At 45.1% G+C, this 16,672-nt stretch overlaps 1 protein-coding gene across 1 annotated transcript in view; it reads right to left on the bottom strand.

The window, feature by feature from the left end:
* Positions 1–16,325, bottom strand: part of LOC126272467 (neuronal acetylcholine receptor subunit alpha-10-like) — a 172,503-nt gene extending 156,178 nt beyond the window's left edge. Inside the window, exon 1 of the mRNA XM_049975345.1 lies at positions 16,237–16,325. Coding sequence (XP_049831302.1) covers positions 16,237–16,318 — 82 coding nt within the window. The 5' untranslated portion in view covers positions 16,319–16,325. The remainder of the gene's footprint in view (positions 1–16,236) is intronic.
* Between the last annotated feature and the right edge of the window lie 347 nt (positions 16,326–16,672).

Genomic DNA, 16,672 nt, shown 5'->3' with positions numbered 1-16,672 from the left:
TTAGTCAGGGCCATTCTTCTGTAGGGATTATTGAAAGTCAGACTGCGTTGCGCTAAAAATATTGTGTGTCAGTTTAGTGTTGATCAGAATAGGTAAAGAACTGTTTGAAAATCAAGTGGCGTAAGAGTTGTATCAGCACAGTAATTCATAAATTTTTCGAAGGGGACGTTTCAAAATGCCCCTCTAAGTTCTGCAATTAATCTAACCTTATCTTCGCGCCACCTTTGGTAGCGATACGTATGAGTGTGTAGTACATTCCTAGGTTCATCTAGGAATTTTCTGAGGCGGTGTTCACAGAACAGTTTGCGTCTATCTCCAAACGTCTGCCATTTCAGTTCTTTCAGGATTTTCATTACACTCTTCCATAGGTCGAACGAACCTGTGACCATTCGTTTTGCCCTTCTTTGTATCCGTTCAGTGTTCGCTCCTGTTTGGTACGGGTCCCACGAACTTGAGCAGTATTCTAGGTTGGATCGCATGAGTGTTCCGCATGCAGCCTTCTTGGTAGACTACTCAATGAAACGCAATCTGTCACCTCCTTTACCTACGGCGACCCTAAGTGGTCGTTCCAATATTATCGCTACAAATTGTTACACCCAGCATGAGTTGACCGATTACAGCTGAGACTCATTGTGTTGTGTTGGCTGAAGAGCCAACACCGTGTTACTATGCACGCGTTTAGCTCACGCAGGCTGGCGTGAGGAGGGAAGATCTATACTGACGTCTGGAATATGACAAGGAATTAGAATTCAGAAAGCGGACGTAATTAGTTTGATAGTTAACTTTATTCCATTAATGATGAACGTCGGTCTTGACGGTACATGATTCACAATATCAATAGTAACTGAATATGGCGCCTTGCTAGGTCGTAGCAAATTTCGTAGCTGAAGGCTATGCTAAACTATCGTCTTGGCAAATGAGAGCGTATGTAGGCAGTGAACCATCGCTATCAAAGTCGGCTGTACAGCTGGGGCGAGTGCTAGGAAGCCTCTCTAGACCTGCCGTGTGGCGGCGCTCGGTCTGCAATCACTCATAGTGGCGACACGCGGGTCCGACGTATACTACCGGACCGCGGCCGATTTAAAGGCTACCACCGAGCAAGTGTGGTGTCTCGCGGTGACACCACACTTTGATTTCTAATCATAGGATACTATGCTTTTTCGTTTGGTGACGTGCATAACTTTTACATTTCTGCTCAGTAGGCCTTCTCCTTCCCTATCGTAAAAGGAAGACCAATGAAGGAGCCATCAGTTGACAATTATTGACCTCGGAAGGAGCTTTGGAATCGAATGAGTATAAAATTTATGGTGCCATTATTTTTTCAGTCACGGTCTTATGCACAACGACCGTAGAAATATACGGAATTTTGTGCGACAGCTGAGATAATGCCGGCCGGTATGGCCGTGCGGTTCTAGGCGCTTCAGTCTGGAACCGTGTGACCGCTACGGTCCAAGGTTCGAATCCTGCCTCGGGCATGGATGTGTGTGATGTCCTTAGGTTAGTTAGGTTTAAGTAGTTCTAAGTTCTAGGGGACTGATGACCACAGATGTTAAGTCCCATAGTGCTCAGAGCCATTTGAACCATTTTTTGCTGAGATACTGTAAAAGTCTGTTTTCACAATCCGTTTCATCAGTTTTAAATTTTGCTCTTAACGCTATTAGCTTTAAGATTTTTGCAATAAAAAATAGATTTAATACTTGGCGGTAGTTTTATTTGCAACACGAATTTTGGTCAGTTACTGTAGGCGAACGAATAGCAAAGTGAGCAAAGTGCCTCTAGTTACAATGATTTACCGCAAAAGTCAGCGTTGCGACTGTTTCCGTTCGCACCGAATTACTACAGCAAAGTATACCAACCCGTCACTGTCCTAGCTGCGTGACTATGTAGTCACGCCCTCGAGATAAGCAGCCCAAACAGAGAAATAATACTCTAAAATCGGTTTCATTTGCGTTCTGTAGTCGATTTCCTTTAGAATATTGCTGCGCAGTGTGGGATCCTTACCAGATGGGATTGACGGAGGACATTGAAACGGTGCAAAAAAGGGCAGCTCGTTTTGTATTGTCACGTAATAGGGGAGAGAGTCTGGCAGATATGATACGCGAGTTGGGATGGAAGTCATTAAAGCAAAGACGTTTTTCGTCGCGGCGAGATCTATTTACGAAATTTGTCACCAACTTTCTCTTCCGAATGCGAAAATATTTTGTTGAGCCCAACCTACATATGTAGGAATGATCATCAAAATAAAATAAGATAAATCAGAGCTCTAACAGAAAGGTTCAGGTGTTCGTTTTTCCCGCGCGCTGTTCGGGAATGGAATGGTAGAGAGATAGTAAGATTGTGGTTCGATGAACGCTCTGCCAAGCACTTAAATGTGAATTGCAGAATAATCATGTAGATGTAGATACTGTACTTCCCCAGAAATCTTTCTGAGAAATCTAAGTCTTCCATTAGTCTTCCTTGATTCTGTTGCAATTTTATATCGAGTTTCGGTATAAAACTGAAATACACTCTAGGAAAATAAACAAATAAATAAATAACAAAATTACTCGCTTATCTAAGAAGAAAACCGGGGCATAAATTCTCTGTAAGCTTAACTCCGTGTACTCAGTTGGACAGTAACTATGCCTCGCAGACTGGCAAGTGATCAATAAACGCACATGTCATATAGTTTGAGAAAGGACGTGTATATGGGGTTCAAAAAAGCTGGTTGGTGTAATCGGTGAATAACTCGACATTTGAACTGGTGGGATACCATTATTCGACGATGTTGACAGGAATGGGACACAAATTCAAGAAGGAAGCGATTGACCTAGAGAGACGAAGAACGAGAGGGTCGAAAAATCACCAGAGCCTCGGATTCTTCGTTATGATATATCTGACGCCTTAACTGGTGGTCACAAGGACCATTAATAGGCGGCTCAATGTACCGGGGAGCTCATCACGGTTTTCATTGGGCCGAGCCGCGCGCCTCACCCCACCTCCCCCTCGGAGGTCTCCCCCCACAGGCATGGCTGTGTGTGTCGTCCTTAGCGTAAGCCAGTTTAAGTTAGATTAAGAGATTAAGCAGTGAGTAAGCTTGGGGACCGATGACCTCAGCAGTTTGGTCCCATAAGACCTTACCACAAATTACATTTTTTTTTTTCATTGCGCCGATTGCCATTGACTTTGAAACGGTACAGTAGTTTCCGCTCTATAAGCAACAGGTTTCGCTGTTCGCTCGCACCGCAAATAGAAACAGAGGCGGCTCCGCAGCCAATTTTATTACACGACGCGGCCGGCCGCGGGTGCAACAGAACCCATGTGGACGGGTGGAAAGAAACGTGTCAGGCTTCATAATACGTATTTATATATGTCGTGTATTATGCATTTCTTGTACGTGGATGTGAATCTGCACATGAACTTTCCTAATCCTCCTCACACGTTTCCGTAAAGCGTGGCCAAATCTTTGTTGGGAAGTAGTTCTGTAGTACAGTAGTGCCAACCTTACTCCAGGGTAGGCCATCAAAGAGACAGCACAGGCAGGTAAAAGTCAAAGACGTTCCAGTGTGACAAGATTTGGGGTGGAGAGGTTGGTCCCGGCCAAGTGGTTCGACCACCCCCTCCACCGGGGCCCAGGAAGACCTCCGGGTGCCCGTCACATTCTTGGAGTGTTACATAAGACGGGTAAGTGAGCAGACGTGCCCTCAGTGCGTCTGTCTCAATGTTCACGCATGGAAGAAAGGTATTTGAATATTTATACTAATTCTTTTATTTCCAGCTTCGGATTGTGTAAGGAAATGAATGTGCTCGTTTAATTCCGGAAATTTGACCCCCTGTGTTAAAGTATCTGGTCCTCAGTTTGCCCGTCATCCTCCTCATGTAGTGGATGTCCCATGTAAAATATTGGGAGACTTTGGTGGTATACATTTGGCCAACGCAATTCCGTCTCACCCGTATAAATGTTCGTGCAGATTAGCATATAATATACCCTAGCTATAAGTTGTAAAATTGTAATATCTGTAAACCGAAACAATTGCTGCAATCGCTGTAAAGTCGAGTGATAGTGTTTAAAATAAATAGGTAATCAACTGTCATCAATCTTTAACATAACATAAAAATCACAAAGAAGTCAAGTTAAAGGAATTTATTTAAAATAAAAGCTACAGAATGCAGGGACCCACACATCAGCGTGTGAGCCCTCCAGCCCCTTGCCTAGTATCGTACAGAAAGGGCACGCTCTCTAGGTAGCGCTCTCAAGCTCCTCCCCAGTTATCCGTTGTGCAATTTTCATTCAGGGCTTGACGACACCAACTTTCATCTGGCTTCCCTAGGCAAGGAGGTTGGACGGTAAACTTTCAACTTCTATACAAAAAGCCTTTTGCAGTGGTGTCGAGCACATTCGCCCTGGAATCTCATTGACTCGAGTACGTTTTGATGGTGTTCAGCGATGAACCCAGCTTCGAACTGAGCTCCGACGAACAGCAACGACTTGTCTGGAGATAACCCGGACGTCGGGACGGTACCAACCAGACTTTCGCACGCCATACGGCCCGACAACGATGAATCATGGTCTGGGATGTCATTTCATTTCATCTCAGGACCCTTTGGTTGTCATCCGCAGAATCCTTACAGCAATACTCTACATTCCGTTTTGTTGCCCGTCATGGCAAGCCATGCTGGGCTACATTGCAAGAAGATAATGCCCACCCACACACTGTGAGAGTTTCTACAGCTCGTCTCCACGCTTCCCAAACTCCACCTTGGACAGCAAGGTCGCCGCATCTCTCCCCTTAACTGAGAACGTTTGGAGCGTTATGGGCAAGACTCGTCTACCATCTGCGGTTTTTTATGATCTGGCGCGTCAATTGGACACAATTTGGCACGGTATCCCTTAGGAAAACTTCTAACAACTCCGTTAACCAACGATAAACGGAATAACTGCTTGCACTATGACAGATGTGGACCAAAGTGTTCTCGACAAGCTCTATTTAGTAAGGCTTCTTCTCCTTTTCTGAAATTGTAATCATTTGTTTGTCTGTACGTGTACATCACTTCTACTGATTTCCGTCCCATTCGGAGAATTCGTTCGCAGTGCATCGGCTTTTCTTTTGTTTATGTGTGTGTGTATGCGTGTACGTGCATGCGATTGTGTGTGTGTGTGTGTGTGTGTGTGTGTGTGTGTGTGTGTGTTTGTGTGTTGTAATCTTCTACAGTCAGGTTCTTTGTATTTATTGGAGACATTTATCAACTTCCATTATGCAAAGTGAAAACTTTTTCGTCCTTGACTGTCGTTCAACAAAGACAGTTTCTTATAGGCAACTCTGTACATAGTGCTGCTGATCCTACCCATTAATATTTTATTTATTTTGACAACATTAGGGGTTACATATCGATTCCATGGAGCAAATACTTTCGTTTCTTCCGGTCATTTGTCGTCCAGCATAACGAACTGGGCAGATGTTCACCGAGCCAGTAGAGTAACTGTCAAGATGGACCTTGATTGGTAGCCTATGACGTGACACAATGGTGACCGTCTGACTGAAATCCAGGAAGACGCCATCTACCTGCCCACCTGTATCTTTTAAGACACCGTGTCCGAATAAAGCAGGCTGTGTCTCACCCAGGAGGATTTGGAAACTTGTGGTAAGGACTTACGGGACCAAACTGCTAACGTCATCAGTCCCTAACTTAAACTAACTTACGCTAAGGTAAAACACACACACCCATGCCCGAGGGAGAACTCGAACCTCCGAAGAAGGGAGCCGCGCGGAGCGTGACAAGATGCTTGAGACCCCGCGGTAAGGCGGATTTCCCTGAATCTATGCTGATTGTTAGAGAGTAGCTTGTTGACCTGCAAGAACGTGTGAATGTTCGATCATGCAACACACGCACTTCAGTGATACTGTTATGTTATTCTGAGCGTCCGATCTTTTATCGTTTTCGGAATAAGAATTAACTTGTGTTCTTTCCCAGTCACATCGGAATATTCGCTGCGGAAGAGATTTTTGATAAATATTTGCTGGGGGAGAAGGTAAATAAGCAGCCTCTTTTTTTTCAGTAACATATCTGTACTGTATCACTAACTCAGAATAGCTAATAACGCAACCCGAATCTCTGCAGAATGATAACTGGATAACCTAATAGAGTGGTGGCTCAAATCTCGCTATGGTCATTTTTTTGTTTCATTATTTTTCGTTCAGCTCGAACATTTATACAGATCCAACCCTAATTTTTTAATGAGAAATCTAGGGCTTCTTGATTGTAATTACATATCAGATGCAAAATTCTAGTTTTCATTGCAAACATAAATTCTTAACTCGGTAGTCTACAGTAGATTGTTACTAAATTGTAACCTTTTAAATTTAAACCGTCTTTGTTAACAATCTCTTACAAAATATCGATGATTAAGAATTTATATTTACAATGCTTGGATATGTAATTATAAACGAGATGCACATTTTCATTAAAAATGATTATATTTGTATTAATTAACATATATTTCACGAATTTTATATTTAAATGATGCAAGTACTCGAACTGAAGGAAAAATACCAAAACAAGAAAGAAAGACGATAGTAAATTTCGAACGAGCGAGCCACTGATTACCAAATTACAGCTCTCCGACACTATCGAGTAAGCTACGCAGTTTGTCGTGAAATACCACCTTAGCTTCAAGTCCCTCGCGAATCTTCAAAGTCGATTTTCTCGGGAAGTTTTGAGAGTTGTATAGAACAGCTGTGAGACAGCGTTTTTTGAGTTTTGAACGTCACGTATTCTAAATGAAAGAAATCACAAAAATCCCATGACCGAGTGGTCTCCTTGCAAGCCTTCCACAGTTAAAATGTTTTTAAAAACTCAAAGACGTCATAGAAAGCTATGCTCATAACGAAAAAAATTGTCATAATGATGCTAAAGTATTTCATTACGTAGAATAATCAGAAACAACTTTAACAGAGACCAGTTTTTTTTACACACTTAGTATGGAATGGGGGCGGGCTATGGACATTGAGCGCCAGCACGGACGTAGTTTTGACGATTGTAGGGACGCGATAATGGCGGCTTCAAACATGGCGGCGGCCCTCGCCCTATGAGACACGTCACTCGGTCCCGAGGCGTAACAGAACTACTAGCAGCTGTCGAATTTCCCTTCCGCACATGCGCCATTCCTGCCCTCTCTGGAAGATTTCAGATGCTGCCATTACATCTATATAAGCAAACACCGTGTCAACCTCAACAGTCCGTGATTTTAACTCATGATGACGATGCTGGAGGCAGCGAACGAAACCTCGAGTGTTTTACTCAAAGTGACTCTGCTTGTAAACTTGAGAAGATTTTGTTGAAGCATGAGGACATAGTTCAATTGTGAAGGCAGCTGTTCATGATAAAGACCGTCTTTGGTAGGAGAAGCTCCCAAAATTTTTCAGGTTGTTAATGAAATTCATGCAATAAATTTAAGTCAATAGTAGTCAGATGTGTAATTTTTCGGCTGAGTGGATTTAGTTTCTTTTTTAAATTTGTTACGAGCAGAAAAGTAAGGTCCGAGTGGATGGTTGGGGCAGAACTGCAGAAACAAGAGCACCGCGATTTAAAATATTTTATCGTGAGGTCACTTATCAGCATCTACATCTACATCTACATCCATACTCCGCAAGCCACCTGACGGTGTGTGGTGGAGGGTACCTTGAGTACCTCTATCAGTTCTCCCTTCTATTCCAGTCTCGTATTGTTCGTGGAAAGAAGGATTGTCGGTATGCCTCTGTGTGGGCTCTAATTTCTCTGATTTTATCCTCATGGTCTCTTCGCGAGATACACGTAGCTACTGAGCGTCTCTCCTACAGAGTCTTCCACTGGAGTTTATCTATCATCTCCGTAACGCTTTCGCTTTTACTAAATGATCCTGAAACGAAGCGCGCTGCTCTCCGTTGGATCTTCTCTATCTCTTCTATCAACCCTTTCTGGTACGGATCCCACACTGCTGAGCAGTATTCAAGCAGTGGGCGAACAAGCGTACTGTAACCTATTTCCTTAGTTTTCTGATTGCATCTCCTTAGTATTCTTCCAATGAATGTCAGTCTGGCATCTGCTTTACCGACGATCAACTTTATAGGATCATTCCATTTTAAATCACTCCTAATGCGTACCCTCAGATAATTTATGAAATTAACTGCTTCCAGTTGCTGACCTTCTATTGTAGCTGCTGTACTGTAGCAGACGCAATATCATCGTTGGCGCATGTAATATAATTACACTCTTAAATTAAACGTACACTGTCGAGCAAAGAAAGAAACAGACAGTTAAAACTTGACCATTAATTAGCACTCTTGAGATATTTCTCTGAAATAACACAACGGCAATACCCGCTTGCTATATCAAGCAGGTATTTACCGAAGGGATTCATGAAGCTTAACCCGTGTGGTGTGTTGGGTTTACGTTGCGTTAAATTGAAATTTAAAAAAAAATGAAAAGAAACGTACTCGGTAACAAAATGTACTAAATTAGAGACTGGTACATTTCACCAACCGCTGCAGTGGCGTTACTAAACACAGTTTTTCGAAATACATTCACCGAGGAGGATGTAGTACGCATTCCCGAATTCTACTGAAGAACAGTTGACAACATGAGTAATTTAGAAGCATATATCCGCAGTGTAGCGAAGCAACGTAAGTCACATACAAAGGAAGATCTTTCAATCCAGGCTATAAACGATTTCGATTCCTTTCTGAGTATGCTGATGAAACGGCTCAACTTTTAACAAACTCACGGGAAGAGAAACCCATACCTAGAGCGTGGAAGGCTGTACAGGTCACACAAATGCACAGGAAATGAACTGGAAGTCATCCCACGAATTATAACTAATATGATCGATATCAATTTGACGATTTTGTAACACACAGACACTGCTTTGGAGCATTATGAAGTAGACCGAAGAAGACGATTTATTGACACAATACTACACATTGTGAACAAAAGTGTCCGGACACGAGGCTGAAAATGACTTACAAGATCGTAGTGTCCTCCATCGGTAATGCTGGAATTCAATATGGTGTTGGCCCACCCTTAGAGTTGATGTCAACTTGCACTCTCGCAGGCATACGTTCACTCAGGTTCTGGAAGGTTTCCTGGGGAATGGTAGCCCATTCTTCACGGAGTGCAGCCCTGTGGAGAGGTATCGATGTCGGTCGGTGAGGCTTGGCATGAAGTCGGATTCCAAAACGTCCCAAAGGTGTTCTATAGGATTCAAGTCAGGACTCTGTGCAGGCCAGTCCATTACGAGGATGTTATTGTCGTGTAACCACTCCGCTCCAGGCCGTGCATTATGAACAGGTTCACGATCGTGTTGAAAGATGCAATCGCCATCCCCGATTTGCTCTTCAACAATGGGAAGCAAGAAGGTGCTAAAAACATCAATATACACTCCTGGAAATGGAAAAAAGAACACATTGACACCGGTGTGTCAGACCCACCATACTTGCTCCGGACACTGCGAGAGGGCTGTACAAGCAATGATCACACGCACGGCACAGCGGTCACACCAGGAACCGCGGTGTTGGCCGTCGAATGGCGCTAGCTGCGCAGCATTTGTGCACCGCCGCCGTCAGTGTCAGCCAGTTTGCCGTGGCATACGAAGCTCCATCGCAGTCTTTAACACTGGTAGCATGCCGCGACAGCGTGGACGTGAACCGTATGTGCAGTTGACGGACTTTGAGCGAGGGCGTATAGTGGCCATGTGGGAGGCCGGGTGGACGTACCGCCGAATTGCTCAACACGTGGGGCGTGAGGTCTCCACAGTACATCGATGTTGTCGCCAGTGGTCGGCGGAAGGTGCACGTGCCCGTCGACCTGGGACCGGACCGCAGCGACGCACAGATGCACGCCAAGACCGTAGGATCCTACGCAGTGCCGTAGGGGACCGCACCGCCACTTCCCAGCAAATTAGGGACACTGTTGCTCCTGGGGTATCGGCGAGGACCATTCGCAACCGTCTCCATGAAGCTGGGCTACGGTCCCGCACACCGTTAGGCCGTCTTCTGCTCACGCCCCAACATCGTATAGCCCGCCTTCAGTGGTGTCGCGACAGGCGTGAATGGAGGGACGAATGGAGACGTGTCGTCTTCAGCAATGAGAGTCGCTACTGCCTTGGTGCCAATGATGGTCGTATGCGTGTTTGGCGCCGTGCAGGTGAGCGCCACAATCAGGACTGCATACGACCGAGGCACACAGGGCCCATACCCGGCATCATGGTGTGGGGAGCGATCTCCTACACTGGCCGTACACCTCTGGTGATCGTCGAGGGGACACTGAATAGTGCACGGTACATCCAAACCGTCATCGAACCCATCGTTCTACCATTCCTAGACCGGCAAGGGAACTTGCTGTTCCAACAGGACAATGCACGTCCGCATGTATCCCGTGCCACCCAACGTGCTCTAGAAGGTGTAAGTCAACTACCCTGGCCAGCAAGATCTCTGGATCTGTCCCCCCATTGAGCATGTTTGGGACTGGATGAAGCGTTGTCTCACGCAATCTGCACGTCCAGCACGAACGCTGGTCCAACTGAGGCGCCAGGTGGAAATGGCATGGCAAGCCGTTCCACAGGACTACATCCAGCATCTCTACGATCGTCTCCATGGGAGAATAGCAGCCTGCATTGCTGCGAAAGGTGGATATACACTGTACTAGTGCCGACATTGTGCATGCTCTGTTGCCTGTGTCTATGTACCTGTGGTTCTGTCAGTGTGATCATGTGGTGTATCTGACCCCAGGAATGTGTCAATAAAGTTTCCCCTTCCTGGGACAATGAATTCACGGTGTTCTTATTTCAATTTCCAGGAGTGTAGGCCTGTGCTGTGATAGTGCCACGCAAAACAACAAGGGGTGCAAGCTCCCTCCGTGAAAACACGACCACACCATAACACCACCGCCTCTAAGTTTTATTGTCGGCACTACATACGCTGTAAGATGACGTTCACCGGGCCTTCGCCAACCCACACCCTGCCATCGGATCGCCACATTGTGTACCGTCATTCGTCACTCCACGCAACGTTTTTCCACCATTCAATCGTCTAATGTTCACGCTCCTTACACCAAGCGAGGCGTCGTTTGGCATTTTCCGGCGTGATGAGTGGCTTATGAGCAGCCGCTCGATCATGATATCCAAGCTTCCTCAACTCCTGCCTAACTGTCACAGTACTTGCAGTGGATACTGATGCAGTTTGGGATTCATGTGTGATGTTCTGGACAGATGCCTGCCTATTACACATTACGACCCTCTTCAATTGTCAGCGATATCCGTCATTCAACAGATGAGGTCGGCCTGTATGCTTTTGTGCTGTACGTGTCCCTCCACGTTTCCACTTCACCATCACATGGGAAACAGTGGACCTAGGAATGTTTAGGAGTGTGGAAATCTCGCATACAAACATATGACACAAGTGACACCCAATCACCTGACCACGTTCGAAATCCGTGAGTTCCGCAGAACGCCCCATTCTGCTGTCTCACGATGTCTAATGACTACTGAGGTCACTGATATGAAGTACCTGACAGTAGGTGGTATGACGCTGCACCTAATATGAAAAATGTATGTTTTGAGGGTGTATGGATAATTTTGATCACGGGCTCGGAAAATTTCGTGGTTGTGAAACACAACTGGACTTCTGGTTTTATACACTGTAGGAAACCAGTCTCTAGACTGAAGACCACAACAACAACAACAATAATGTACAGTCTCTGATCAAAAGTATCAGAACACTTATTAGTGGACATCAGTGTAGGTATGTCCACCCTTTGCCTGTATGGCGGATTGAACTCTGTTGGGGACGCTTCCAGACAGGTGTCTGAATGTCTATGGAGGAACGGCAAACCACTGTTCCTGAAGAACTGAGACCTGAGAAGGTAGTGGTGCAGGACGCTGGAGTCTAGAGCGAAGTCGACGTTCTGATTCATCCCAGAGGTGTTCCATTGGATTCATGTTAGGCCTCTGGAAAGGCCAGGTCATTTCAGGGAATGTTACTGGCCACAAACCATTGCCTCTCTCTGCTTTATTATAGGATGGACTGTCATGCTGATACAAACATCGTCTACGAACAAGTCTTCTACTGTACAGGGAAGACACAGTCCACAATGCTGTAAAATGTTTTCGTATCTTTCCACATTTAGCGCTTCCTTAAGCGCAATGAGGGGGCCACAATCTCACCACGGAAAAAACATCCACACCGTAAGACTGCCTTCTCCGTACTTCACTGTTGGCACTACACACGATGTCAAGTTACGTCCTTCAGGCATTCGCCAAACCTAAACCCTTCCATCGGACTGACACAGGATAAAGCGAGATTCTTCAACCCAAACCACTTGCTTCCAGTCATCCACTATCGAATGGTGCCACAGTTTACACCACCACAACGTCCTTTAACTTGTCAAGAGCTGCTCGAGCCTTGTATTCCATTATTTTTAAGTCCCTACGCACAGTCACTGTGCCAGATGGAGTGGTAGTAACACTTTGGAAGTGAGTAGTGACACCTTGTACCTTCGCGTTTCCACTTCACGTCATCAACAGTCAATTTGGACAGCGTTAGAAGTGTTGAAGTGTCTTTAACGGATTTGTTACTCTGGTGACATCCAGTGACTAATTCACATTCGAAGCCACTGAGATTTCCTGATCGATTGTGCTGCTCCTGTTTCTCTACTGACAATAGAGTGGTACCCGTCTCCTTTAATACTGGCGGGTCCGCCTTTCGTGTCATCTAGTGCTCAATTCCGCTCTGCGCAGGGATGTCCGGACAGTTTTGATCAGGTAGTGTACTATATTCGGTTTGGTATCCCATTTACGTCCTTCTCTGAAAATATGTTAGCAACAGAATAACTGAATTATCTTCCGCGATCCGAAATTTTACTTAAGTAGCAGTGCAAGAAGAAGCGACATCGGTAAATGTCCCAGGTTTAATTTGCATTCTCAAAAGAGATAAACGCTACAAGCCTGCAATATACAGCGCACAACACTGAATAATGCAACAACAATCAGAGGGGTACAGCCACTCGGTCAGGAAACCTATCAATACTGTGTATATCACTGTTAAGGTACAACTAACACTGCTGGAGAAACTAACTCGAGATAGAACCGAGCAGTGCCGAATGCGAACTAGAGGGAGAAGAACACGGTGGGATTACTGCTTACATAAAGCATTGCGAAGGAATGGAACACGTCTCCTATCAATAAACGACACACGGTGCGTACCGTTGATGCTTGAGTCGTTGTGCCGATATTTTCACCGAAGTACTGGTAGGGATAATGATTCCAATTCCAAAGATCCTAAGAGCTGACAGGTGTGAATATTACCGAGCTATCAGTTTAATAACACATGATTGCGAAATAATAATAATAATAAAAAGAAGAAGAATTTCTTACAGAAGAAATAAAAAAATTATAGAAGTCGGGGAAGGCTGGTTTGTATTCCGGAGAAATGTAGGCAATACTGACCCTACAACATCTCTTAGAAAATGGGTTAAGGAAACGCAAGCCTACGTTTATATCACTTGTAGACTCACAGAAAGCTTTTGTCAATCTTGACTGGAGTACTTTCTTTGGCATTCTGAAAGTAGCAAGGGTAAAATACAAGGAGCGAAAGGCTATTTACAGTTTGTGCAGAAACAAGAAGGCAGTTGTACGAGACGAGGACCATCAAAGGGAAGCATTGGTTGAGAACAGAGTGAGACAGGGTTGTAGCCCATCCATGACATGATTCAAGCTGTACATACAGCACGTTGTGAAGGAAAGTAAAGAAAAAGTTGGAGTAGGAATTAAAGTCCAAGGGGAAGTAATTAAAACTTGTTGATTTGCCAATGAGATTGTAAGTCTGTTAGCGACAGCAAAATAGTTCCAAGAGCAGTTGAATGGAATGGGGAATGTCTTGAAAGGAGGATGTAAGATGAAAAGATGAACATCAACAAAAGCAAAAAGGATAATGGAGTGTGGAATGGAATGTGAGTCATGCATAGGGAATTTGATTAGGAAAAGAGATGCTAAAAGTAGTAGATAAATTTTTCTGTTTGTGCAGCAAAATATCTGAAGATGGCCGACGTAGAGAGGATATAAAATGAATAGTGGAAATGGCAAGAAAAGTGTTTCTGGTGAAGAGAAGTTTGTTAACATCTAATATACATTTAAGTGTAAGAGAACCTTTTCTGGAGGTATTGGTCTAGAGTGTAGCAATGTGTGGAAGTGAAACATGGACAACTAACAGTTTACACAAGAAGAGAATACGTGCTTTTTAAAGACGGTGCTGCATAAGAATACTGGAGATTCGTTGGGTAGATCTCAAAATCAGTGGGGATGTACTGAATATAATTAGTGAGAGAATAATTTTGTGGCACAACACGACTAGAAGGAGGGATCGGTTGATACGATACACTCTGAGACATGAAGGTATCATGAGGCTAGTATTAGTGGGAAGTGGTAGTGGGGCAGTGGGAGTGAAAATTGTAGAGGGGGAAAACAGAGATGAACACAGAAGGATGTAGTTGCAGTAGTAATTTGAAGATGAAAATGCTTGCATAGGATACATGTTGTGTACATAGTTCCAAGTAGTCAGTGCGTACACGACTTTCCCACTAGAGTGCGCCCCGCTAAGCACAACAGCGCAGGCGCAGCGCTCGTCCGTCTCCGCACTACGAGGTGGCGCTGTCTTAGAGACGGACCAAATGCTGCTTCCACCGATCGGCGTACTAGTATGAAACGCAGCCAATGAGATTGCTGTTAACGTAGAAACTTTTCTCCTCGCGGATCACACTGGCGCAGTGATACATGAACGAGTGTACAGACCTCCGATTAGTCAGTCTGCATTTGTCTGCACCAGCATGAACCAGTCTGTACCAGTCTGCATTTGTCTGCACCAGTCTATAGTCAAGTTTCAGTCTGCACCTAATAAGATTACCATATTCCTGTACATAGCCACGAAGATAAGTGTATAGACACTTTTGTCAAGTATCAGAGATACATGCGAGAATAAGATTAACGTACCAATACCAAAAGAACTTCAGATTGTCAATTGTGAATAGCATCCAGAACCAAGTTAAGTAATTTTTATGCTTGTTTTTATTTTAATAAATGTGTGTGAAAATTATTCAAGTTCTGTTTAAAGTTGGTCAGCGTCAATCTGCCACTCTAGGCGTGCAAGTGGCATTTATATCGTTTGACCTAACGGCAGAAGATAAGCACGCCACGATAAGACCACGAGACCTATTGCTGACACTCGCCTACTTCGTTAGAGCGACAAGTCAAATAATCTGATGGTGTGTATACTCAAGGTCTTACAGTACGCACACCACAATAGAGTAGCATAGAGAGCTGTATCGAACCACTGAAGATCACAACACCACAACTGGTACAAACATAAATGAAGATAAAAATCAGGCCGATTTTCAATTCATTTTTGACGCGAACCAGAGGCCAGTGTCTCTCATACTAAAATGAGATTTTGCCGATGAAGCTCGGGTTGATGCTGTAGGCCAGGGGTCTCCAAACTTTTTATTCCGCGGTCCACATTGACTCCTCCACGAAGTCATAAGGGCCAAGATGTACCTAGTGGGACTAAAGCACCCTAGCACTCCACGATTACCGTAATGTAAGGCTAAAGGAAAGATGAAATCGCAAAAATCTTAGGTTGTGGGAATAGCTAGCACTGAAACGAACTACGATTTTTATTTAATTAGATAATTTTCCTTGGTGGACGTACCAGACCGAAATTCTGGCGTATTTTGTTCTGGCGAATTTCGTCGACAAAAAAGTATGCCACTGCACATTCTTCACGCAAGCGTCCTGCAAAGTTAACAAAACCTCAAAATCATTGTTAGCAACGCTATTACTGCAAGACGTAACAGAGGTAGAGTATGTCAACGCATTGTTATTTCCAGCGGCGCAACAAGTTTACTTATGTAGTCTTGTAGCGAATAGCAGAGCCAATGTCGCGGTGTATTGTTCGCGATAGGCATAGAAACTCAATTGTTGGCGGGCCGGATATGGGGGATGTCCGGACAGCCTTACGAGTGCCGGTTTCCACGGCCGTCGCGGTCCGGTTTCTGCCCGCGGGCCGTAGTTTGGAGACCCCTGCTGTAGGCAGTCATTGTTCCCTCGTTCAGTACACGAGTGGAGTGAACAGAATATCGATATTACTAGCACGAAGTACGCTACGCCACGCACTGCACATCGGCTGCGCTCTGTATACAAAGGTGCAGATGCGGAGCAGTCACTGGGCTACGGACCTGGCTGGATGTCCGCCCCAGCAGAAGCCAGCAGCAGCAACGGCGGTAGCAGCAGCAGCAGGAGAGCACCCGCCGAAGCCATGGCCGCCGTCAGACTGCCTGCGGGGGCGGAGGCGGCGGCGGCCCCCGTGATACGGCTCAGCGCGGCACGGCACCGCCCCCAGAGATCGCGCCGCAGATTACCGACGACCACGCGCTGCCACCAAGAGCTGCCGTGTCCGGCAGCACGGGAATTCTCAGCGTGCAGGATCCCCAGATACGTCGCACCTGCAGCCCTCAATACCTGACCAAAAATATCCGGTCACCCTTATGCAGAGCAGAGTGGACTACTAGATCACTTTTGATTCCGTAATAACTGTCACGCACAGCGATCCTAGACTATAAGGAAGAAGAGGCACACAACAATCTGTCGCAATCAGGTTACCTTTTATTACAT

The sequence above is a fragment of the Schistocerca gregaria genome, chromosome 5 (genome assembly GCF_023897955.1).
Source record: "Schistocerca gregaria isolate iqSchGreg1 chromosome 5, iqSchGreg1.2, whole genome shotgun sequence".
Taxonomy (NCBI): Eukaryota; Metazoa; Arthropoda; class Insecta; order Orthoptera; family Acrididae; genus Schistocerca; species Schistocerca gregaria.
The sequence above is the reverse complement of the archived record's forward strand: the minus strand, read 5'-3'. Positions and strand labels throughout refer to the sequence as shown.